The sequence below is a fragment of the Falco cherrug genome, chromosome 7 (genome assembly GCF_023634085.1).
Source record: "Falco cherrug isolate bFalChe1 chromosome 7, bFalChe1.pri, whole genome shotgun sequence".
Classification (NCBI taxonomy): domain Eukaryota; kingdom Metazoa; phylum Chordata; class Aves; order Falconiformes; family Falconidae; genus Falco; species Falco cherrug.
This window is the reverse complement of record NC_073703.1, coordinates 3,804,791-3,830,860: the sequence shown is the minus strand read 5'-3', so window position 1 is coordinate 3,830,860 and position 26,070 is coordinate 3,804,791. Positions and strand designations below refer to the sequence as shown.

Here is a 26,070-nt window from a genome sequence, read left to right as displayed (position 1 = left end):
TGTATTGACTGATGTCATGGTCAGTAAAGCGCAAAGGTGATTATGGCAAGTCAGGTATTAACAAATACATGTTTTATATCCAGACATGCTGGAGGCATCCTGCAGGTGTTATGACATCTTTAGTAACTGGTGAAGCGAATAGCACAAGCATGCTTGTGAAAGTTTGTGTGCTTTAGAAGGAAAGCAGATGCCTTTATCCTAATGCACAGCTGCATTTGTACAGTTTGCATACAATGAGTATCTTCTTTTTTGTTAGGGCTTTGATGTGAAGGAGGAATTGCGTAAGATATGTTTCTACACAGTTGATAAACATGTACGAGATTTGTTGGTAAGTGCAGAAAAGCCTTTTTTTGTCTATCTGGTGTTCTTAGGTCTGAAGTCTGTTGTATATTTACGCTGAGAGAAAGCACTGTATTGGACACACTTTCAGAATGGGAACAAGCAGGTTTTGTCCCCACATCCTTGCCATGTAGTTACTGAAACATGTCATTGCCATGCCTATGTTCTTTTGTATTTGCAGTTAAAGTAAAAATTGGTTAAAATGTCATTTCTTTGTTCTGGCTCTGGTCTAGTTCTTATCTGCTTGCACACAGCATGAAGTCCTGGCTCTCTTGGGATTTAAGTGTAGTGGCCTCAGTGCTTCCAGTATATTTTCCTACAGCTAGTTAACTGTTTACACTTGCAGGATCACTTACAACTTTATTGTAATTAGATAAAAATTGTAATTGGAGGTAATACTCTAATTTGAATTAAAGGTGAAAGTTTTACGAGAAGAAAATTATTTTTCTGAAAAAGAGAAGAAAATGATAGACTTTGTGCATCAAGTTGAAAGCTTTTACTCGGAATCCTTCCAAGAAAATAAAGAGATTCAATCTCTTTCCAGGTAATGTGGGTTATCAGTTTTAACTATTAAATAATAACTTTAATAGGATTTAAATGCTGGCTTCTACATTCCATATGATTTACTGCACTAACAGATAGTCGTCTGTAATTTCATTAATTTCACACTGGTCTTCACTTGTGGAAATAAGGGTCAGTGTGGGAACTGATTACTTTTCTCATTAATGTAACAATTGCTGTCGTGTTCTTTCCAGACTAAGTCATGACATACTGTCATCAGTGTAACAGAGGTCTTCTGTTCATGTCATCATAACCATAAATGAAGTATTTTTAATAACAAATGATATTATTAGAATTCTTGATCAAATGAAGCATGTTCAAATGGCTCTACTTTTGATATATGATATCCATAATATAGCAAACTAAAGTAACCTAGAAAAATAATTTTACAGTTAAATAATAGCAAAAATGTTACGATACTTAGCATTTGCTATGTCAGTTTTGGAAAAATGAGGTAATTCTTTACTCATTGCTTTCATATGAATTCTCAAACTTTTAGCTGAAGTAAGTCCCTCTACCACTTCTAGAACTCTCTTCAGAATGGACTAGCAAAATTTGTTGATCCTTTAATCATCTTGTATTTGTTAGATTGTGGACTGTTTTTGAAAAGAGTACTAGAAAACATCCTAATGCAATATTTCATTGCAGTTTCAAGAACTGGAGAAAAGAACAAGACTTTTCCAGACATACAGCTGTTTTAGACTCACTGTTGAGTTATGATAGACATCGGGTTCACAATAGGAGAGTCAGAGTGATGTTTAACTGGGCGCAGTGGTGGGATGAGCTTATTCAGGAGATGATTCTTCTCCCCAGAAAACCACGCCAAGGCAAGTATTCTGGTACTAAGAACTTAAATTGTGAATTAAAAATCTGTCTTTGACATAGTCTATTGCAGTTGTGTAGGAGTGATGTTGATATAACTAAAGTTGTGTGCTACCACAGTAAGGCACTTATTTTTTGCCAGTGAAAATGGGTAAATAATGTGTTTTCATCCTGTTGTGTTCTGGAGGGTTCTGTGTTTTTCCTGGAGAGAAAAATTTGGAACTAGCCAAAAGGGACTTGTCTAGTGCATGGCCACTCATTGTAAATGTCTGCCTGCTACGTTCTGTAAAGCTTATCACATTATGCTATTACATTTAGCTTTTCCAACATAAAGCTCTAACAAGCTGTACCAGTATAGTTAATCTCAGCATCGTATTTGCAACCATTCATTACAAATATGTACATGTATAAAGAAATGTCAATATTTCTCTAAGTAGTGTTTGCTTGTGCTGGTTTCATCAGTTTATCTTTCTGAAACACAGAACTCAAGACATGTAATCCTGAAGTTCTTTGGATGCACTTGACAGCCCAGCATGATTGGCTTAATATTTGTTCATGGATTGAAGAATCTGAGCCCAACCAGACTTTGTGTGGACAAGCTAACTGGCCCCCTCTTACTCCAGACATTATTGACCGGAATATGTTATGTAGTAGCTATATGAGAAATGATATATTAAACAAGCTGGCTAGGTATGTGCCCTTAATGCATTATACTAACTTTCTATCTTATGTGAAGCCAAAATCAGATAGTTATGGAAGTACCTGTTAATAACACCTTTGACACATATTAATTTTTAGATTGCATTTAGGGCCGTTTTTTGAAACAGCACAAACCATTAATAAATTTAATTTTAGTCTTGTACTTGCACTTCCCATTATCTGAAAACAGTAAGAAACATGAGAGCAACAGAAATGCTCTGTCACCTCTTTGGTCTTGCACAGTGATTATATGCGTTTCAATGCATGGGAGACAATGCTAAACACATGGCATTTCACTCCTCACACCTTGCTCTCTGCAGTGAACTGTAGTAACTACAATATTGTTTTACCACTGTCAAATGTATTTTGACATGTTGTGTTAGCCTCAGTAGTGAAGTACTCCCTTAGAAGGAAAGGTCTGCTTTATAATTTTGAACTGAAAACACCCTTCAGAATTTGTTAAAGAGATTATCTGTCTAATCAGTGCACATGCTTTTTCTCTTTACTGATAGAAATGGAATTTTTGTCTGCTCTGAGTTAGAAGATTTTGAACTTCTGCTCCAAAGACTGTCTTACCTTGGGGGAGTACTGCAAAATCCTCACCCTGTTCCAAAACACAGCACTGCAAATGGTTTGGACTTCCATGCTCGTTTTGTCCTTCACTGCTTAGAACATAATTTACAGTATCTGTTATACACTTACTTAGACTATTACAGGTATGAATGCTTTTCATCCCCCAAATCTCATGCAGATTAAATAATGAAATACAGTTTCAATAGTTGAGAGTAAGAGTTTTCCTCAACCCTTCCTGTTTGGCAAGTAAGACTACTCAGGTCACATCACTGTCATTTATGAAAAACTGTGAGGCAGCATGTTAGGTTTTGTACTGTATTTTGAAGCTTTATTCAGGTTGTCTGGTCGATATTAATTTATGTGTCAGTCATAAAAGGAAACAATTAGAGTTGTAATTAGTGTAATGTTATAAACAATACAATCTTAAATGAGCCAAGACTACTCGTTCTTCAGAAACTCCCTCGCTTGAGCACAAGTATGAGTTCATTCTTGATATATTCACAAATAAATTGCTGGTTTCCATCTAAATTAGGATTACTTGCGATTTGAAAGAGAAAGCAATATTGGGTATCGGAACTATATGAATACTTTCTAATTAAAATTTCTTGGCTGTAACTCCGGTCTAACAGTGCAACTACTAAGACGACAAAAGTGGGCTAGAAAAAAGCCAACAAATCTTTTTTTGTTTGTATAGTCAATTTTAGTTTGCATAAAATGACTATGCCGAGTGGTATTTGTGAATCAAGTCCTTTTGGAAAGTGTTTGGGGTTGTCAGGTCTGGAAGTTAGTACTTTGATTTATGGAAGCAAGCAAGCACAGAAGCATTATGTTAAAGAAGGGAACTGTCAGAGGCACCATATCAGCTAAAGCTGTGCGTCTTGTAGAGAATGGTGATGTGATTTGGTTCCTTCTTAAGAACAGATGAAATAAGCCACTGTAACACCAAGTTGGATGCTCTTAATTTTAATACAGTGTTAAATTGGGGCAGAGGATGGTTACAAAAACTGTATTTTCACTGTGCTGCTACTCATCTTATTTCCAGTTTAACTCCTTCAAATTGCTCTATTCTGGATAACGCGGAATTGCATGAAGCACATCCCTGGTTTGAATTCCTTGTGCAGTGTCGAGGGGTTGCCAGTAATCCACGAGGTAGGAGTCTGGCCTGTCTCAAGGGGTGGTCCGATGTTTTTGCTGCTAGCTCAGTATTTGGCACAGCTATGAGTTTAATTCCCTGCTCAGCTGCAAACTTTTTTTTGACCATGAAAAATCATTTACATCTGCATCAGTTCCTCATCTCTAAAATGTGGGTTGTAATTCCTACTTAAACTGTACATAAAGATTTGGAGGCTGAAGGTACGTGAGGATTATTTTGTGTATGATAATCATTACCTCCAATTTGATTATATTCCTAGCAGGTTGAACACAAAGAGAATTCATAAGAAAATGCATATACTGTTAAAATTAAAGCTTCCTCTGGTTCTTGTGGTGTATGTTGGCTTTTCTGCCCCTTCAATTATGTGTTTGCCTTATTTTTTTATTATTGCCATTGAAAATCAGTAGAATTTGTGCCCTTAACTCGTTTCACTTTTTTTGAAACATTTCATCTTTTGTAGAGTTGCACGTTAACAAATGATAAAAATATGCCCAAGTTGAAGCTTTTTCAGAAAGTGTAATCAGTGTAGGATAAAGAATTGAACCAATACAATGCTGAACTGTGAGACTCAATCCAAATTGATCTGTGTAGGTAAAACTATGGTTTGAAATTGGGGAAAGCTCGGTAACATTTAGAACAGTTTATCTGTATTTATAAGTAGATTGAGAAAAATCACTACTAGCAACAAAAATAGAAATCTCAGTATTTTTCATAGTTGTAGAACAGCTGTATTGCATAATTTAATGATTTCCTGTTGGTTTTACATGAACTTAAATCTCACTTTTTTCTTTTAAGATCCAAAGAAGATTTTTCAGGCTAGTCTAGCAAATGCTCAGATCTTGATTCCTAGTAATCAAGCCAGTGTGAGTAGCATGCTCCTGGAAGGACGTACACTATTAGCACTTGCTACTACAATGTATGCGCCTGGAGGTATTGATCAGGTACTGTGTGCAACAAATTATTGATAAGCTTTTGGAGAAGTTCTCACATGGTGTTGAAAACTCAAAGGAATATGTTAATAAAAACAAATATACTAACGCCAACATATAATTTCCCCTCATATAAAAATTTTGTTTTCAGTGTTAGTTGACCAAATGAAGTGAGTAGAGCGGTTCAAGGTTACGAGATTTAGAAAGGCACAGTGGCCATGAGTTGGAGTGTTTAACTTCTTCGTAACAGTTACAGCTGAGAGTGTTTATAGGCACTTGTATTCCTCAAATAGTTTTAGTTTGGAATAATATTTTCAATAAACTTTTTAAATGGTGTGCCTGTATTTGTTAGACAACTATCCCCTTTTGTAGTCATTTGTAGTTTTTGAGTAAATGAAGCAATGGGTAACTGGATTGCTCTTCTGCTTTGATCGGTACAGGTGTTACTCAGCTTCCATATTTTTGTTTTTAAAGGCTAAAAATCTGGGCATGTATTAAAAAACCTCAGCTTACTGGTTACATTGAGTTAACCAGTTGCATTGTGCTATAGAGATCAAAAAGCACATTATAAACTATTACACTTTTAATAGAAAAGTTCTTGGTGAATGCTGAACCGCATGTTGGAACAGAATTTTTTAATACAGATAGCTTTTGATACATAGCACAGTATCCTAAAATGTCAGGTACTGTTGAGGATGTGTCTGATATAACTTAAAAGGATTTTAGAGGAAAAAAATGATACTTTCTGTATTGTCACTGTATGGCAAGTACCCGTGAGGTAGTTTGTTTGGCACATTCAAAGATTGTTTTGTTATTATCTTAATGCAAGTTTCTTCTTCCTAATGAAATACTTTTGCTTCCTTGCAATATAGGTTCTTCAGAATGAAGATACGGAAAAACCTCTAAAGAAAGTTGATCCACAGCTCTTAAAAATGGCATTGACTCCTTACCCCAAACTCAAAGCTGCTCTTTTCCCCCCGTGTACCTCTCATGGAATTTTGCCACCTGACATCTCTCTGTACCATCTTGTTCAGGTACACAAAATACTTCTCGGTAGTGCTTTTTGGCAGAACAAAAGTAAACTAAGAGGAGCTGGTTTTCAGCTGAAGGCTGGAGGGTGGGGACCATATGTCGTTTCCTTGGAATCCTTAATTTGGAGCTAAGGTTTATGGCTTCATTCTGAATAATTTTTTAAAATGGTATCTACTGTGAGTCTGGCTTCCCCCTGCTCCCCCAGACACGTAAAGGCGTCTGCAGTGTTTAACTTCAGCAGCTCTGGAATGTCAGAGAAGTGATACTCTTTCAGTGTTCAGTGGGCAGGTTGTTTAGTTTTACAAAAGTTAAAATGTTTTTACTTGTCTAAGGGAAATTGAAATTTAGAATTAAAGGATAGTGTCTCATGGAATGTCATCACACATTTCTGGGCAAATGCCTTTTACTTCAGAAATGTGGTATAAGGTAAAGTGAAAGTGGGAAGAAATGCTACAAATTATTCATTATTAGGAAGTGTTAACCTTGCTAGGATCACAGTTCAGCAAAAGACATAAGCATGTTCTTTCCCTATTTCGTTAGACCAAAGTCTAAGCCATTCCTTGCATTTGTTTGTATTCTGATCCTACGGAGTAGATAAATACAAGAGAGAACTGCACAAGATACATCACTGCTTGGTATCAGCACAGGCTGTGCCTGATTGCCTGCTACCATAGCTTCCTAAAATAGTCTAAAGTCTGGTCTGACGTGAAAAGCTTAAGCTGTCTCAACATATTTTGTTTCTAATCTTTTCAGTCATTAGTGCCCTTTGATCCCACAAAATTATTTGGCTGGCAGTCAACAAATACTCTTGCTGTATCAGGTATGTTACTTTTCAAGTTTTATATGCTTGTCTAGTCTGAGCACCTAGGATAAAGTACCTCCCAGTGGAATCATTTGGCAGATAAACCTATTCAAAAGGCCATTTCCTTTACCAAAAAAAAAATAGTGCAATTTACTAAAATTTTGTTTTGAAATTAAATCCTAGATAGGTTACCTTTTTCCATTAAGCTCTTTACAGAAGATTTTTTTCAAAATGTCTGATGAGATAGAAAAGCAATATTTTCCTTTAAAAGCAAGTTGAGCACCTAAGAAGTGATCCAGATTTCTGATTTTACAACGAGAATTGGAATTTCAGTGGGGTTTGGGTATGCTGGGATTTGAATTGGAACAAGAAGAGAGGTATTGGATTGTCATCTCATGTTCTGTAGCTGAAAGCCATTTTCTGTGTTTAATTCAACTGTTTATCAGCTCCTAATAATAATATTCTTTCTAGATGCATCAAGTGACTTTCCTCATTTTTCATCACCTGAACTGGTGAACAAATATGCTGTCATGGAACGACTGGATTTTTTGTACTATTTGCACCATGGACGTCCATCGTTTGCTTTTGGTACATTTTTGGTCCAGCAGTTAGTAAAGAGCAAATCCCCCAAACAGTTGTAAGTCTTCTCAAACATGACAGTCAGATGGTTCTTTTGAAGTTATCATCTAGCACATAGAATAACATTCATCCTCCCCAACAGCAAACAAGTGGTGTGCGTTGTGTCACTAAAAATTGTAGGTGTCCTAGGAGTCTATTCAGTCTAGCATCAAGTAGGATAGTAATCAAATATCACCTAAAAGAAGGTGAGCTTTATTTTGAATTGCCTCAAAATCTGCGCAATGAAAGCAAGGAATGAAAAATGTTCCAGTCATATCAAACACAGGGACCTGAGCCTCTAGATCACTTTGTAGAAAAATGATGCCCCATTCCTCTGACATTTCCTGAGGACGATACTTACTTGGTTAAATGAGTAAGCCAAATAATGTATTGGTGATTGAAGGAATTAAATTTTCTGGCTGAAGTTTCAAAGTCGTGTTCAAAAGCATATGGTCAAATTACACATCTTGTTTGAATATATTAAATTTACTAGCAAGTATATTCAAAATTAATAGGAGTTACATCAGAACAAATCACTTTGTTTCTAGAATGTCTTGTTTATGTATGAGTCACTATTTGCTTTTCATTGTTTCTATGCAAACCAGTTTCTCTTGTGTAAGCAGCTAAGATTTGGGCAAAAAGGAAAACAGGTTAACGTAGACTGAAGTACTTAACAGTTTAAAAGACAGTCAAGGATGCATGATTTTTTCAATTACTACTCTGGAAAAATCTCAGATAACCAATGAACCAGGCACTGCAGAACCCTTTAGGGTATCTTTTTTGCTTAGCGCAATGTGCAAATCAGTTTTGGGTTTTTGATGCTGCAGTGCCTGGGTTGTAAGCTCTGCAATGGGACTTCTTGCACTAAAATTGCTAACAGATGGTTTTTATCAATTAGAATATCAAATGTATTTGCTTTAGTTTTTGTTACAATTGCAAACTCTTGCTTATCACATCTGAGGCTTTATTCTCATACCTGTATTTTTTTATACATGTGAAACTTCTGGTTTGTTAATGGCTTTCAGGCTAATAAAGCCTGTGAGTTTAGTAAACCTTGTGGGTACTTGCTTGCATGGGGAATATTTGTGTTTGAAAATTGGTTAAAAATCATATGTGTTAACTGGTGTTGTTTTTGTTTCAGGATTCAGCAAGCAGGAAATGAAGCCTACATTTTAGCTCTTTCTTTCTTCAGCGTACCTTCAGTAGGAGCAGCCTGTGTGTGTTTTCTAGAATTGCTCGGTCTCGACAGCCTCAAACTCAGGGTTGATCTTAAAGTTGCAAACATAATTTTCAGTTACAGAACTAGAAATGAAGAATCTCAGCACAATCAAATAAGAGAATCTTTGGGTAAGGGTGTCTTTTGTTTGTTTTAAAATAGGGTACTGTGTATTTATTGGGAAGAGAATCAGAGATGGATTGAAAGATGGTGCCTAGCTTCTGAGGAATGCAGTGAAAACATCCTGTCCTTTGAAGAGCTAAGAATTTTGCTCTTTTTTTTTATTCCTGCTTCTTACTAATTTTGAAGGTGTGTTTTGAACCTGGCGTGCCAAATAAGGCAGGAAGACTGCGATATGACATGCAGCCAGAATTGCAGGAATATCTAATAGACACTGCCGAACAGCTGCCTAAGGCTCTGTGTAATATTTAGTAAGGTTCAGCCTAATGTTGTAGTAATATGACTGGAGGATTAAACAAAGGAACATCACCAAATCTCTTTTCTCTTTCATAATTGATTTTCAATCAACTACTGCCTTACAGCTGTAGTGAATCAGATGTTCAAAGCTGTAAGAATATTAATTTTATTCTAGGAATAACTTTAGAAAGTCAAATATCTAACTTCAGGTCCGCAGGTGTCTTTTTGTCTCGACAAGGAAACTACTGGTACTTTTGAAAATATTACCCTTACTCTAATCCCCAATAGCATCTCAGAAATAGTAATATGTTCTTTTAAACAGTTGACAAGCTAACAAAATTGGCTGATGGTGAAAAAGCAGCAGCAGCAGCAGTTCTTTTGTCCTTAGAAGAAGCCTTTTGGGATGCAGTTGAGCAGCAAGGAATGAAGAAGTGAGTAAAACCTGATATAAAGGATTATGCTGGCACATTGAGATTGAAGGCTGAGTTTTAGCGTTTGTGTATTCATATATATGTATAATATATATCTCTGTGTGTATATATATGTATCTCTGTAGAAATACCAGTTTATTACAGCTGAAGCTCTTTAAATTCCATGCAGGACGTCTAGTGACTCTAGAAGGCAGTGGTCTTTGGTAATGCAGTTCTGTAAACTCCATAATATTGCCCTGAGTACATCTTACCTAAAGGAATGTGCCAAATCCAACGACTGGCTGCAGTTCATCATCCAAACCCAGCTGTACAGCTACCAGCCAGATCAGGTAAGTTGTCTGTGTATGGTTTGAAGTGAAGATAGAGTTTATCAAGAATGTTCTTTGTGATGTTCAAAAAGAAAAAAGTAAAGGGAGGAAAAAACACAGTTTTTTTACAAGACTCCACATTGTGGAGACAACATAAAATGGAAGCCTCATCAGTTTCCATGGAGTTAGAAATTGTCTCAGGATGCTTGATATGCTCTGAATACAATAGCCCTTCTCTTACAGCTGGATTTCCCAACTTTTCTTCTTAGCTTTTCACATACCAAGAGAGAGCAAACGCAAGACAAAGGAAATTGACTGCAGAGGGACTTGGCTGTTCAGCAGATATAATAATATGCTTCTAAGAGCGTGAGAGCTAACTATTAAAGCAGAAGATGAGGGGGAGAGAAATCCCATTTGGAAAAATCATATGTGATGTTATAAATCAGTAGTGGAGAAAACAATTCGCAGAGAGGAGTGATTTGAGTGTTTCTTTGAAGTGAATTGGAGACAAAAGTATTTGCCAAAAAGGGACTTAATGTTCATTGTAAATTTAGTTAAAATTATGGCATACTCATACTGTTTTTAAGTTTAATTTAAAATAAATTAGCCGTTGGGGTTTTTTTATTGGAGAGTTACCATATGTTCAATGTAAGTTTTAGTAAAGTCACTCATCTTTCCTTTCAAAACTTACACCTATTTCTGTGTAAAAGATACTTAGGCTTTTGAAAATCCAAATCTTTCATTTTTTGTTTTGAACATAAAATATTTTACCAATATGTAAAAATTAAAAGCAATTTGGGAGAAGTAATGTGAGGAAGCTAACTGTAAAATTCCGGGTAAGATGATACTTAGCAGGCCTAGGATTTTAACTTGCATCTCTTCATTGTTGTCTTGAAAAATACATAATTATACAACAGCAACTAACTAGACAGTTTTCATGTTATGTTCTTAGGAGTACAAGAGAGATGAAAAAAATGAGTGTCTCTAGGAGGCCTTTTAGCTTCACGTAAAAGGAAGAGCTTCAATATTTTATTAGAATAATTCACAGCTACAGAACACTTTTTCCTCTCTAGGTGTCCAGAATTAATCTGAAAAATCAAATTCGAAGTATGTTTTATTTCTTTTCTGTGTATTTAATGCTTCAGTCCTTCCCCCCTGTTCTCTTTGGATCTCTCTCTGTAGAGATGCTTTTGGTTCTGTTTTCCTAGGTCATTTCTATCCTTCAAGATTTCACTCCCAACTTACAAGATCACTTGATGCTGGCGTTGGAGAAGTTATCATTTTTGTGTCCTGATACAGGGAGTCCTGAAAACAGTGCTGCCAGTGTGTTCAAGAGCAAATATGCAGATAGTCTCTTTCAAATCCTTTTTCAATGTCAGGGGAACTCAAACCCTTCATGTTACCTTTTGACTGAAGGACTGAGAAAGCACGCTCCCATTCTGAGTGTTTTAGCAGCATGTTTCCCAGTGAGTATTGATGAAATTATTTATTTATTTATCTTTTAGAGGAATAAGTAATAAAAAAGCGATGGTTATGCGTAATTGTGTTAAATGGTAGGTAGGTTGCATTCATTGATTATTTTTTTCCTTGGTTTTTGTAGTAATTGTGAATGGTGTGGCTCGTTTCACGAAGTGATATATAATGAGGTGATGTTTGTCTCTGGCTATTATAAAACCATCATTTGTGTCATTTGACAGGATGCAAACATTATTCATTGTCTCTGTGTTTGGATAATTACTACTGTGGATGATACTACCAGAGCTGAAGCAACAAATCATATTCAAAACTCAGCAGAAAATCACAAATGGGATCTTCATGACCTATCAGTTATCTGGAAAGTCTTTTTAAGAAAGCAAAAGAGTAAAACGCTTTTAAATGGCTTCCAGCTCTTTTTAAAGGTAAGGTGATGTCTTTTTAGTGGTATACTTGAATGTATCCCACATCCCCTTGGAGAGGAGATGGTCTGTAGATTCCCCCTCTGTCTTGCTGTTTGTGGCCTAGATAACCCGGGTGTAATCTACTGAAAATCCTAGTCAAGTAAGAAAATCTTTGAATGGAAGTTCTTCCAATTATTACAGATTTGCAGATCAAATATCAATCTTGCATGCAATTTTAATAAATTAGAACTTTATTGTTCTGGTACTGAGGAAGACACATTCTACGTTTATTTAGGTATTTTTAGGAAAGAATTATAACCTATTTTTGTGTCTTAAAGGATTCCCCTTTACTGTTCATACTGGAGATGTATGAACTATGTATGAACTGTAAAAAATACAATGAAGCTAAAAGCAAATTGGTCAAGTTTCAGGAAAGTCTCACAAAGGTAAGCAAATCCATTTTCTCTGAATGCCATTGCCTAGGTCTTCCCTTACCAGAATGTGATAGTACTGAAAAAAGGTATGCTTGGAATGATCTAGGAGCCGATTTGTGAAGTAGTGGGTCTCGACACATTCTTTTTATTGCTGGCAGTTGATGGAAAAATGTTTTTGATAATTTAAAATGCACAGTGCATTTTTCTAAATCATTTTGCTTTAAGTTGATATGGTCAGACTGAAATACAGGTCATCCTCCTTGTGCGAGCAGTTTCCTGTTTGAAGGTTGGCATTGAGTCAGGTAGGACCACTGTTGATAAATTGAATTATTTGTGGTAAGTGTGGAATATTCTTTATTCTATATTGATCAGAGCAAGTCAATACTGAGCTGATAAACTAGTGACTTTTACAAGGAATATCTATTTAAGTCAGACAACTTTGAGAATGTTTCAAAGTTTCTGAAAAAGTCTGTGGTACTGCTTTAGTTTTGGTAGTTGCCTAGGCTTTCTTTGAAAATGACCCAGTGAACTGAACACTGAAGTGGAACACCCTTCAATCAAAACACTGATTTAGTGGTTGATTTTAAAAGGACCAAAATGTGCTCACAGTGTTCCTTGTTTGTCTCATGCAGATGTGTTCAGACATTATTTCAGTTCTTTCTTTTCCATCACAGTTTTCTAGTTCCCTGAATATCTTGGCAACTAACATTCCATGTCATTAGTGATTTTCCTTCCTGCAATTCAAGCTAAGGCTACATTAGTTTCTTTTCCCTATGCACCGCTCACATAGTGGATATGCTTATAACATATACAGCAGTGCGACAGGGGCTATTAATCTAGCAATTTATTTTATCTGACCGTTTCTGATCCTTCTTGCATCATTTATCTCTTCCATGATTATCAGGAATAATTGGTGGTCACCCGGCCATAGAATTTACTACTTTCAGGTCAAAGTCAAACATACATCAGTAGTGGCTCAGTGCCCCCTTGGGAATGGCAGTTCATTGTTTCTTAAAGGAGGTAGATCTGGTACACCTTCCACTTCCAGTGCAATTCCCACCAAAATGCAGAATGTATCTGCAAAAAGAGCCCTAACACCTAAAAATCTTTATCTACACAGCTTAAAACTGAAGATGAAGCAGCAGCCTCAGAATTACCTGTGCAATGGTTGGAATCGCAAGCATTGTTTCTTCTTGAATTGATGATGCAGCAATGTAGAACAGAATATGAATTAGGAAAACTCTTACAGCTGTTTGCTGCAGCAGATAATCTTCTACTCAATGGTAAGTCCAGCTTGCTGTTAGATGGTATTACTCCTTTAATCTAAAGACTACATACAATGTCTTTTCAGTGACTGAAAATGTTTAAGTGTATTCATTCTGATTTATTTTTGTATAAAAATTTATATAACCAGACTTGGTCCTTACAGTGAATTGCAGTGGTGAAAATGTAACTGTGTGTAAGTCTGTCTCAGAGAATGATTATGTGCAGATGTTGATAAGGAGGGGACAGATTATGCGCAGAAGTATTTTAGTTATGGATTTAGAGCTTATTTTCAGTCCCATGGAGTCTTTGGAGTGCAAATCTGTGCTCCTCTGGCAGGGCTGCATGCTGAAATAAGTAGCAGAATTTCCTCAGGTTTAAAACCCAGCTGCCTTTAGTTGTTCTTACTCTTTTGAAACAGGCCCTTACGTGAAGAAACTCTGTGCACTCAGTGAGACCCTGAAGGATTCCTCCATATCAATTAATCACGCCATCCTAACCAGTTTCAATATGGAGACATTTCAGAGTGAGTGCAGATCAATTCTGGAGCAGCTACAAGAGAAAGGAATGTTCTCCCTGGCTCGGGAGGTAGCAGCACTCGCTGAATTGCCTGTGGACAACGTAGTTATGCAAGAGGTACAGTATAGTTAAGTAATGGTGTTCACCTCTTAATACTCCTATTACTGGCAGTATTGAGAATGTTAACCTCTCAGCCTTCCCGAAACACAAAATTTTCTTCAAACCACTTTTTATTTTCAGTGCAAGTACACAAAACAAGTTGACTGTAAAGTGCTGAGCTGAAAAGGACAGTATAAATTCCCTTATTCTCTTACTGGTTTTGCTTGCTATGCAGTCAGTTTTATGGGGTGAGAAAAATAGATGAATTTGTTGCATATTAAGACATTTAATCGAAATTCAGTTTTTCAGTATGCTGGCCATCTAGTGTGATTTTTCCTTTTTGGAAAAATCGTTGTTTAAAACCTCTGTGAATTTTGCAGGGTCTAAGAGATCTACATCGTTTAAGGGACATTGGACAGTGGCATCAAAACCAGACAAGAATTGAATTCTGGAAAAAATGTAATGACAACTTCATGAAAAATTCCATCTCCAGCGAAGCTGCATCTTGTTTTTTTATTGATCAGGCAAACACGGTATTTGAACCTTCAGCTCATGAGAAGATAAACAGCATTATGGAGAGGCGTCTGTTGCTTACCCTAGCTGGCCATTGGCTAGCCAAGAATGACTCGGTGTCACTGCACAGATTAGAAGAAATAGAGAAGCAGATCTGGGTTTGTCGCATCGCACAACAAACGTTATCTGCAGATGAGGGGTCGGCCAAGTCGAGATTTTCCTCCCCTGTTGTAGCAAACGGGGATCTTACCTTTGATAACTTGGCTAAGGAGTTTTCTTTTTCAAAGCTTCCTGCTCTGAACACACCAAAGTACTTAAAACTAGAGGGCCTTGCATTCAGAGAGTCTCAACAGACCTTGACTAGTGATGAGGAGGAGTCACTCAAATTTCTGATTGGATGCCTCCTTGACGAAGGAAGTGTGCACGAAGCCAGTCGTGTTTGTCAGTATTTCCATTTCTACAGCAGAGATGTTGCACTGGTATTACATTGCAGAGCTCTCGCCGCAGGGGAGACTGATCTAGACAAATTACACACAGATATTCAGACTCTCCTTGCAGCAAGAGAGGAGAGATCTGAAAGCAGCGCATCTCAGCCCAGCAGAGTCCCAAGCAGTAAGTAAACTAACCAATTCAGCCACTTGACAAGTAATACCATTGTTGGCGTCCCACTGGATTCTTCCTCTTTTGTTAGTGTTAACTGCCCCCAACATTTCTGCAGGAAATAAGGTCTTCACAACAGTGGGTTATCTTCTTGGTTCTTAAATCCTCTAGTGAAAGGAATTTTAAGCCTTGTAATACACGTTGCTCGTAGGTGCTTGAGGCAGGGTGTTTCTGTATACAGTTTCTGTAGTCTCTTAACTGTTCATTCTTTATAGTTCCCAATTCTGTTCCAGTAAAGTAGCACTGAACTTAATCTATGTTCTTGCTTTCGGAATACACACTCTAGTAAATCTTGAGTGTGTTTCTGGAGCTGAAACAAGGAAATGCATTAATTAATGTATTTCTCTGAATTATTTGTACCTTATAAAGAACTTAGCGTGTCTTATTAATAGCAAGGCCAAGCCTGATAATGTTTATCTATGAAGTACCCTGTGCATATTTATGAAGTCGGAATGAGAAAGCTCTCAGCTGGAACATTGCTTTCTAATACTAATGTGTATAGAGCTTAATAGAAATAGAAGAGAATAAATGAAGCCTAAGCCATCAGAAAGACTGCTGAACCCTTGTGCTCTCACACTGAGGAATTTTACATCTGAGATACCATTGTGGATATTTTGGCTTATTTGTGTTCTGTCATATTGTTTGTACTCTAAAACTTGAAAAGAATTTTAAAAAATCACAAGTATCAAGTTCAGTTTTCAAAGACTGAGCAAGTTTTATGTATTTGCTGCAGATTTCCAGAGTCTTGCTCCAAGTTTAAGGCTTGTTGGTGTTACCTGTCTTTATGAGAAAGGAATTTATAGTGGGTTTTTTTCCAGCATCAAGCTTAGAAGACTGGACACACATCATGTCTCCGTCTCTAGATGATCAAGTCATTACCAGTCTGAAGGCTCTCACAGATGAATGTGTCCACGGGAGAAACTACTGCAGACAGGTTCTCTGTTTGTACGAACTTTCTAAGGTATGTGTCTAGTAGCGTTATTGAAGAAACAAGTGGTTTGTGTCAAGCTGTACTGTGGAAGTTTGTGGAGGAAAGGAAAAAGAGGGGTGAAAGTACTCATCAGGTGCCTGAAACAAGCTCCAGAGGGTGAAATTACCAAGTCTTGTGTGTGGAAAAATGGCCAGATGCTTCCTAGGCATGAAGTGTTGAAATGAACTCAACTCTCAGACTCCCCAGACCCCTACCCCTGACTCCACTAAGCCAGATTTCAGCCTGCGTCTCTTTGATGTGCTTTTTTTATACTCTTTCAAGCATATGTTGTTCATCTAGCACTTTCCTTTAGGCCTTTGTTGTGGGATGCCTTCATAATCAACACCAACCCAGAAGCAGACGGAGATAGCAGCTGCCTTAGAAGTTTTAGCAGAGAAGTGCTCTGCAGGCTCCACGCAGTGGCAGCTCTTTACCCAGAGGCTGCTCAGAGGAGTGGCTAATAAGTTCCAAGTGGTTTGACCCAGACAGTGATAGAAGTAGCAGATTGTTGTTTACTGCCTCTCTGCTCCTTGACCTTCGTGCTTGCTGGCAGCCCACCTCTGCTTCTTCTCCAGAGGGTGCTGCTGAACACTTTTTTAGGGTACAGAACCCCTTTCCATGGTACTTGGTCTGTATTTTTGGAACGTTAATTAGTTTTTTTCTGCATAAACACAGCAGTGTGTGTGCTGAAAATATTAGTGTCATCCTTATCACAGAGGTTCTTAGATTTTCCTACAGAATTTTTCATGCTTTGAATATGCAGAGTGAGTGCTTTAGGTCTGAGCTACTAAGAAGCAGTCGTAGGATTGGCTTGTTTCCTTTTATACCGTCTGTATACTTCTTGCCTGAAGCTGGATGTCCATACTTTTGAATTAAGAGTTGATCATTGTGGTTATGAGGTACATTTTTTGATTAATTTGTAAAGCTGTAATATGTTACAGCAGAGCCTTTACAGAGCCTCACCAGCTCTTCTTCCAAATGTAAAAACTACTGTATCTGTTTCACTGAGAGTTTGTGATATGGAAGAGAAAAGAAGGAGGAGAAAAGAAGAGGGAAAGGAACCTCATAAGTAAGACTTATGCAGTAAAACACAATGAAGTGTTTGGGAGGAAATATTCCTGTTTTGCTTGTAGGTATTTTAAGTGTTAAGGTTTATATTTGGTTTGGGAAAGCATCTCTGTCCATGGCAACAGCTCTGTGTGTATTTAACTTCAAATACAAAGTACTCACATGCCATCCTGATTTGGAGAACATTAATACCAAAGATATAAAGATGAAGGCACTGTTAACTGATACAAGTACAGACTATGTTTGTGGTTTTTGTCTGCTTCTCCAGCACTCCCCTCTTGCATCAGCTCATCATTAAGAAGAGGTACTGCAGGTCAGTGTATGTTCTGGACTGGAATTTTTGCTGTGTAGAATCTTCTGACTGTATGTGTGTTTCTTAGGAATTGAACTGCTCCTACAGTGAAATCTCAGCCCACGACCCTGAAAAAGTGCTTCGAGCAATTCTGTCATCCCATCAGCCGGACAGGTGCAGGAAAGCCCAGGCATTCATGACCACACAGGGTCTCCAGCCTGAAACTGTGGCAGAGCTAGTGGCTGAAGAAATCATGCAGGAATTATTGGCATCTTCAGAAGGGAAAGGTAGTAGAGAGGTTTGATCTTATATTTTAGTGGGTTTGGTTTCTAAGTGTAGTATTTGTGTGTCTGAAAAACAGTCTTTGCTCTCGAGATACTTGAGTACCAGTTATAGTCAGTAATGTTTGGGCAGCTGTTGTACAAAGTTGTAAACCTAGTACACCTTATGTAAGGTTTTGTACAAATGTTTATTTTTAGTTATTTTTGTGTCCAGTGTGGTGTTGCAGTAGTTAAGGTTTTATTTTTTATGGATGTAGATCTAATGTTTTGGGTTTTTTTAAAAACGGGGTGATTTGGGTTTGTTTAATCATGATCTTTGCAGCCCCATGTCATCTGACTTGGAAAGACTCGTGTTCATTTATTTGTGTAAAGCATGGCCAAAAGATCATCTTCCCTTTTGTTTTTTTCCTTTGTGAAATGAGGGATGTTTCTCAAAACAGCAGAAGTTTATCTGGGGGACTTCTCTCTTTGAGTAACTTCTACTTTGCCACAACATCAACCACGAAGTTTCAGGAGAAACAGAGCCATCAGGTGGAGATTCCTGAGCCCAGGTCTGCTCTCCTCTGCTCCAGCTGCCTTCCACTGTGCTGTCCCTCACTTTTGCCGCTACCCTTGTGCCGGTTTACTTGGTTAGCTCAGACTATTTGGTGTGCCTCCTTCAGAAGGGTCAGCTTACTACGCAGCAGAAAACAGATCCAGAATAGAAGAGTTTTCTGTTGAGTTTGTGAGTGGAACTGGTTCCTGGAGGAGTATGAATCGGAGCCACTTCAAGGGATGGGTTAGAATTGTGTTCTGTAAGGAAGAGAAAAATGTTCTTTTTTCAGCAGCAGTAGCCTACTGCATTTGTGAAATTGTAGGTGTAATTACAGTAGCAATACGGTTGTTCAGTAGAATTTCATTGGATTGAACTGGCGAAGTAGTAGTACCTGATTCTTAAATTTAAGCAGTAAAATGACAAGTGTCTTTAGAATTGTAGTCCCAAGCCCTGGGTCAGTCTGAATGAAGTTAAATTGGTTGGTTTGGGCTTTTTTCTGTTAACATAGCTGATCTCTCCTGAACAATTAGCTCTTGTGACATAACTCTCTCTCTGTGGACGCAGGACAGAAGCAGGTTTTGAACCCTGCAGCTGAGAGTCAGGCGTTCCTACAGCTTGCTAAGCTGTGCCAGGATCATACGTTGGTTGGCATGAAGTTGCTGGATAAAATTTCCTCTGTACCACGTGGGGAACTGTCATGCAGTAAGTAAATAGTGTGTTACTAAACATGGCATTACTTGGTTTCAAGTCACATCACAAAGAATAAAAGCAATGCTGATGGAAGCATCTATTACTGATCTCAAATTTGATATTAAATTAATAGTACATGCACAGTATTGTTAGGTTTGGATTTGGGTAGAGGTATAATTTAGATTAAGCATATTCCTTAAGTGTTGCATTGGTTTACTTACCAAACAAACCACATTTTTTTGTGCCAACAGCTGAAAAATGCAGTCAGTGAGTTACCTGACCTTTTGTGGTTAGATGTTATAGAAGGAGGGTGTTGTGACTTTCTTCATATTAATCACAATTAGAAATTGCTTTCTTTATCCATTTATTAAACTGACTTTCTAGATGTTTTGTCACTGAAGACCATTTTACACTTTGTAGCTTTATATACTATGGAGATGTTGCCAATGAGTTTATAAAACATAACCAAGGTACTTGGGTAGCGTTTTGCCACTAACTACCAGTGGCAAACTGCTAGTTTAAACTGTTTTTAAAGAGGATTCATTATGGGCAGCTCATCTCTGAGGAAAATGAACGAGGGGCAGATTTTGGTGCGAGTTCTCTCGTGAGTATTAATGTGGGCAGAACTTGCAATGCTATTTTGGTCAGAGTGGTGAGGAAAGAGCATCTTCTAGAACACATTCTGGGGAAGCAAAGGTGTGGCTGAAGTTAATGTTTAAAGTGTTCCATTAGAATCCAGCTATAATACTGGAAATGTGGAAAACCTTTGTGAGAAAAGTAATTAAAAAGAGCATGTTCCATGTAATCGTTAAGTCCCTAACACATTTGTCCTGTTGTCAGATCTTAACTCAGCCCTTACTTTGTCTGGTTAAGTAATATAAGGGTGAATATTAGTATTTTCCTCTGTGACTGACTAAAGCAAGGAAGAGACTGTGAGGAAACAGTGTTAGGAATTACCAAATTGTGCTTGAGGACCCTCCCTCTCTTGGAATGGGCTCTCTGCTGGAGTACCTTTTTACAGGTAGAGGTACAACTGGTTTGTTTCAAAATGTTGTAAAGGTTTATGCCATTAGCAGCGTTCTTTTAAAAATCTGCATTTTTGAATACATTGTGTACCAGCTCAAGTAATACTACTGCTGCTTTTCTGAAGTGAATTGCGTGGTGCTGAGAGTGAGGTCTGGGACTCCACTGTGTCCCAGTTGCTTTACAGTGTTAGATTAGGCCTTCCATGGAAAAAGGATTGTGTGATGTGCTGGTTTAACTCATTTATTTAGTGTATGGAATTTATGAATGAATTTTCAAACCCAGATGCAAAACCTGTGGCTTCCTTTTTCAGATGCAAAGCTGACTGGTAGTACTGGAGTGCTGATGTATTATTAGACATTTGTCAATCAGCTTTTGGTGGAGGAGGTTGGAAGTTTTGTGTGTGGAATAAAATAATGTTTCAGAAGATGATCCAAAAAAATCCCAGACTTTTCCACAGATGAGAAGCCAGACTGAATGCATACTGTTACAGAAACTGTTACTTCTTAAAATTGCATAGGACAGAACCGTAATAGCTCAATTTTCTAATCCAGTTCTGCTCTTTGTAACTGGAGGGGTTACGTGTTCTCTGCAGAGGTGGCATCACTTCTGGAGAGGGGCATCATAATAACTTCCTCGGCTTATTAACTGAAATACCTGACTTCTTCTGTTCTTCAGTTACAGAATTGCTCATTTTGGCCCATAATTGCTTTAGCTTGACTTGCCACATGGAAGGAATCACTAGAGTTCTCCAAGCAGCGCGGCTTCTCACAGATGAACATTTGGCACCTAATGAGGAGTACGGACTCGTGGTATGTGTCTGGGATGCCGTGCGTGTTTATCGAGACGCTGTACGAAGGGTTCCGTGTACCCGTTAGCAAGTAACTGTCCCTGGGAGTTGAAAGTGGGTGTTTGGTATGGCGTGCACAGGAGATGATCCTGACATCACAAGAAGCTCTTAAGAGGACTTCTCTGGAGAAAGAGAGGTGGAGATAGTGGAATGGTGAGGCAGCAACAGCCTTGTAAATCAGAATGGGAATGACAAACTAATTCAGCTACTGGTGAAATGTGATTTGTCTTGCCAGGCTGTCATGCTTCTTTAAGTCCTGCCTTGGAAGGACTCCTGAAGTCTGAGACATGCCCACTGTAATGGTGTCATTGCTAAAAGGTTCACTCCATATTCGTACTTGGTAAAACTATGTCCTTTCACCTCACAGTAAAGAAGATGAGGTAGGCTGGTTTAAAAACAAAACCTCCGTGGCTTTAAGGGAACATTGTAGCTGTATCAGTGAGGATGGAGCTCTGGCCTCACGCGTCCTTCTCCCTGGCAGAGCACTGACTGCTTTGAGAGGATTTTTCTGCTTGCTTTGAGCTTCATACTTACACTGTTATTTCCACAGGTTCGTCTTCTCACTGGAATTGGCCGATACAATGAAATGACCTATATATTTGAGCTGCTGCATGAGAAACACTATTTTGAAGTGCTCATGAGAAAGAAATTAGACCCAGTAAGTGGAGGGGTGTAAAAGGGAGAAACTTTCAGAGAACTGTGTGGCTACATCAGAAATGGATATTTACACAAGGTGGAATTACCTGGGGATTTTAATTACTGGGGTGTAGGAAGTGTTAGTCAAGTTTCATGGTAATAAATTAATTCTGGGTTTTATTCTGGTTTTAGTTTAACCAGTTTTTTCTAGTTAGTTCAGTGCTACAACAAGAGCAACGTTGAAGCTTCAAGCTTGAGAAAGTTACTTAAGAGCTTTCATGTCCTGCTTTGGTTTGACATCCAGTTAAGGTTTCATGGGTTTTTTAAAATCATATTTATAGCTTTATTGTAACATAAATGAAGTTGTAAACAAACGTCAGTTTTGACATTTGTATGTAAATAAATAAATGCACAGGTGTTAGTTTTTCTTACCTGACACAATGTAGTTAAGCCCAAGTATGATACTGCCATTGTTTTAAACCAGTATGGAGAAACCTCAGAGTGTAACAATCACTTTTTGTAAAATTGTACGAGAAGAGATTTGCTTGTGGGTACCAAAATGTGAATTAGGAAAAAACCTCTTCAAATCTTAATCTGATACTCCTTCATCTGACCAGAGCGGGACGCTGAAGACAGCTCTGCTGGATTACATCAAACGTTGTCGCCCAGGAGACAGTGAAAAGCACAACATGATAGCCCTTTGCTTCAGTATGTGCCGAGAAATTGGAGAGAATCATGAGGCTGCTGCTTGCATACAGCTTAAACTCATTGAATCTCAGCCATGGGGTGAGTAGAAGCTGCAAAACTGAGAAATACAAGCAAGTTTCTTTAAGAAGGGAGACACGATGGGTAAATGTAGTTTTGATTGCCTGTGTTGTCCTGGTAAAATCCATTAAACTTTTGCTGGCTGCAAGGAGGGTCCTGTTTGCCAGGCTTGGGGCATTCTTCTACTTAACGGTTTATCCGGCTGCTCTGGTATTTTTCAAAGAGGTGAGATTTTTGGCTCTTACCATACTGTAGTGTTCCTGTGGTACTGTGCATGGGAGGAGGTAAAGACACACGCATGTTTTCCTCACTTTCACAGCATGTGACACAGTGGGGTTTTATAGAGGGTGTGTATATAAAGTGTTGGGGGTTTTATGTTTGTGCAAGATAACTTGCGAACATCTAAACTTAGTTCTGTACAGCTGGGAGAATGGTGGGGAGAGTTAGCCAGTACTGTAACGGCAACTAAACCAGAAGCTATGCCAAATGATTTTCTGAATTTATCTGGTAGTAGTCTGTGCTTGTATCTACCACAAATGTATGATTTGGATTTCTTTTCCGTTCTTCTATCACTTGACCAAGTTCCAGCAATAGCTCTGGTCCATTAACTGAACAGGCATTGCCATTTCTTTGCACTTTTTTAATATGAGGGTTTTTTCCTGAGTCTTTTGTTGTTTTCTGAAGCAACACGAGCAACAGACTTGGTACCAGGAGGTATTTTTGTAACTAACTTTGTCACCTTTATAAATAATTGGTTATCAAATTTTTTCCCCATTTCAGAGGAGTCTCTTCAGGACATTCCAAATTTAAAGAAACTGCTGATGAAAGCCCTGACTCTGTTTATTGATGCAGCAGAAAGTTATTCTAAGGTAAAATGAGCTGGAATTGTATGACTTTGGTACAGCATTGGGAGCACATTAGGGAGGGGGTGCAGAATCCTGTCCCAGCAGAAAAGGAGCAAGGGAATCATCCTGCTGCGTCAGCTCCGCCGTATCACAGCAACACTCTTGTATCCTGTTCCCTGTTCTGGCTTTAACATCTAGGGTTACGGTTACGTTCTGCGGTTTTAGAGGAGTGACCATGAGCTTAACTGGCACGAATAGAACGATATTATAAAGAATGTTTAAAAACTGGTGTGATTATGATGAAAGCATTTGTGGTGAGCAAAGCTTCATTTAAAACTAACGAAATATGGTTTAATGATAGAACTGCAGTGATCTAAAAGATGAAATACTACTAGACAAGTCTGGACCCAATGTTGCTTTCAGGAATGTTTACTGCTTTCTGCTAGAAACATGCTTCAGAAGCTTGTGTTTGTCTTTGATTTATTGAGTAGGACTCCTGTGTTCGCCAGTCCCTGCGCTGCAGTCGGCTAACCAAGCTGATAACGCTCCAGCTGCACTTCCTCAACACTGGTCAGAGCACTATGCTGATCAACCTGAGCAGACAGAGCCTGATGGACTCCATCATGTCCTTGCCTAGATTCTATCAGGTAGGCTCGGCTTCCTCAGCTGTTGCTTTTTCTGAAAATGCTTGTTTTAAACAGCAGGTACCTAAGCACTCTGCTCCTGCAAGCGTAATGCTCCGCTCTCCCACGTAGCCACCAAGTGCTGTAATTTACCCCACGGTGTTGCTGCAGATGGGATGCAAGCACAGTCCTGGTGCGGGCAGATGTTTGTAGCAGTCCTTGCTGGCTGGCTGCATCGCGCAGCCGGGACCTTCGCCATCCAGTGGTTCTCGTGCCGCTGTGAATCTACACAGGGCCCCTGATATCTAGTCTAAATTGGCATCCATCATTTGGTACATTTGGAAATGAGAAAGAAAAGGGCTTTTAAAAAAACCACACCCACCCTGACGCCTTGTTCCCTTGTATTTCTCTGTAATACAGCAGCTCTCAAGAACAGCATCAAGAGATGGGCCAAGCAGACGTAGAGTATTTTAAGTATTCTAAGTCTAGGAATGCTTCTGCGCAAGAATAACCTCTTTCCTGCTCAGTAACTCCAGCATCTGTTCCCCCTGCAGGCAGCTATTGTGGCTGAGGCTTACGACTTTGTTCCAGACTGGGCTGAAGTTCTGTATCAACAAGTGATCACCAAGGGAGACTTCACTTACTTAGAAGAATTTAAACAACAAAGACCACTGAAGCCCAGCATATTTGAGGAGATTGCCAAGAAGTAAGTAATTCTGTGGTCAAATCAGAACTTTCTTTTCCCCAGGCTACTTTAGAGGAGCAACTGCATGTTTAATGGCAGTCTTAGTGCTGTTACAAGCTTGTATGTGATGAAGGAGTATATAGGAACTTGAGATCTAGGTTTAGTTTCTTTCTCAAGCCTATTGTAGATGTAGCACTGCATCTACTGTATTTATGGAGCCAGATAATTAGGGTCCCTTGGGGCTGGTCCGATCGTATCTTTTTTTTTAAATTAATCAATCAGAGCAAACTACTAAAAGAATAAAATGTTTAAGTTGAGCACAACCTCTTTTTAAGAAATTCTTGCAGGTTCTGTAGTTTTTACGGGTCTTGTGAAGCCTTTCTATTTCAATTATACATACAATTCTTTTCAGAGTTAAACAACACCCACCTACTGATGGGGCTTTGAAAAATCTGAAGAAATTGCTCACGTACTGTGAGGATATCTACACGTACTACAGGTTGGCTTATGATAACAAGTTCTATGATGTGGTCAATACGCTTCTGAAGGATGCGCAGACTGGCTGTTGCCTCAATGATATGTTAGCGAACTAGACTCCAGCCTCCCTGGAGCAGAGGCCGCCTCTGACAAGCGCCACAGCTTCTTGCATGGTTAGTGCCGATTCTTTACAGATATTTTTATCAGCTACCTGCTCACACTGACATGCTGCTATATGAAATTTACTCCAGAAAACTGGTGGTGGTTGTAAATATTTAAAATCCCCAAGACTGTGTTAACCTAAAATTGTGTTTTGTATAATAAAACTTACTGTTTCCAAAACACTTGACTGGCACAGCTGATGATGAACCGCAGAGGTCCAGCGGTCCTTTAAATGAGGAGTGCGGAGGATGGATCACCATAGGAATGGGATCTAAACCACCAAAAGGCTGAAATAGAATGTGTGGAATATCCAATACCTTGACGATGAAACACGCAGGAGAATTAGTGCACTCCTTTGAAAGTTTCAGATACGTGCTAGGCTGAGATGTTCTCCCATTCCAGTCTGATTAGACTGGGCTTTCTAGCTCAGTGATAAAGTCTCGTACAACTCTGAACAGCATATACTTAATTTACTACTGTCTTGGAGTAAAAGAAGTGATCAAGTACATACGTATGCTAACAGTTATTAAATTCCAGCTCCTTTCCAGGCTTAGACAGCCCTACTGGGCAGACAGTTGGTAGCGACAGCCTGTCGGGAGTTAGCGCCCAGAGCGTTCTGCCGCAGAGATGTTTTGGCAAGCTGACAAAACACCATTTAACTGGGGAGGGGGGTAAGACTTGGACACTGCTTCAGGCAGAAACCCAGTTTCAGCTTGGACTCTGTACGCTCCCCAAAATAAACGCAGCCTGCGGAGCTGCCAACTCACCCAAAGACACTGCCTCCTCTCCAAGAAGGGGGGTGAGGAAGGCTGACAGCCGACTACAGCATACAGACAGCTTTTAAGTAAAATGAAGCAATGATATCGTATGATCTGTATAAACATTATCCTAGCAAAAATACAA

The 26,070-nt window shown here is 38.7% G+C and overlaps 1 protein-coding gene across 1 annotated transcript in view; it reads left to right on the top strand.

Annotated features, from left to right (window-relative positions):
* Positions 1 to 25,349, top strand: part of SPG11 (SPG11 vesicle trafficking associated, spatacsin) — a 35,317-nt gene extending 9,968 nt beyond the window's left edge. Inside the window, exons 12-40 of the mRNA XM_014283393.3 lie at positions 257 to 328; positions 756 to 883; positions 1,549 to 1,727; positions 2,205 to 2,412; positions 2,934 to 3,137; positions 4,037 to 4,143; positions 4,943 to 5,088; positions 5,949 to 6,110; positions 6,862 to 6,928; positions 7,382 to 7,547; positions 8,670 to 8,875; positions 9,484 to 9,592; positions 9,762 to 9,921; positions 11,109 to 11,366; positions 11,598 to 11,798; positions 12,116 to 12,223; positions 13,332 to 13,494; positions 13,896 to 14,110; positions 14,473 to 15,217; positions 16,084 to 16,226; positions 17,684 to 17,882; positions 18,976 to 19,113; positions 20,803 to 20,936; positions 21,525 to 21,632; positions 22,228 to 22,396; positions 23,156 to 23,244; positions 23,712 to 23,867; positions 24,398 to 24,549; positions 24,941 to 25,349. Coding sequence (XP_014138868.2) covers positions 257 to 328; positions 756 to 883; positions 1,549 to 1,727; positions 2,205 to 2,412; positions 2,934 to 3,137; positions 4,037 to 4,143; positions 4,943 to 5,088; positions 5,949 to 6,110; positions 6,862 to 6,928; positions 7,382 to 7,547; positions 8,670 to 8,875; positions 9,484 to 9,592; positions 9,762 to 9,921; positions 11,109 to 11,366; positions 11,598 to 11,798; positions 12,116 to 12,223; positions 13,332 to 13,494; positions 13,896 to 14,110; positions 14,473 to 15,217; positions 16,084 to 16,226; positions 17,684 to 17,882; positions 18,976 to 19,113; positions 20,803 to 20,936; positions 21,525 to 21,632; positions 22,228 to 22,396; positions 23,156 to 23,244; positions 23,712 to 23,867; positions 24,398 to 24,549; positions 24,941 to 25,121 — 5,073 coding nt within the window. The 3' untranslated portion in view covers positions 25,122 to 25,349. The remainder of the gene's footprint in view (positions 1 to 256; positions 329 to 755; positions 884 to 1,548; positions 1,728 to 2,204; positions 2,413 to 2,933; positions 3,138 to 4,036; positions 4,144 to 4,942; positions 5,089 to 5,948; positions 6,111 to 6,861; positions 6,929 to 7,381; positions 7,548 to 8,669; positions 8,876 to 9,483; positions 9,593 to 9,761; positions 9,922 to 11,108; positions 11,367 to 11,597; positions 11,799 to 12,115; positions 12,224 to 13,331; positions 13,495 to 13,895; positions 14,111 to 14,472; positions 15,218 to 16,083; positions 16,227 to 17,683; positions 17,883 to 18,975; positions 19,114 to 20,802; positions 20,937 to 21,524; positions 21,633 to 22,227; positions 22,397 to 23,155; positions 23,245 to 23,711; positions 23,868 to 24,397; positions 24,550 to 24,940) is intronic.
* The last annotated feature ends 721 nt before the right edge of the window (positions 25,350 to 26,070 follow it).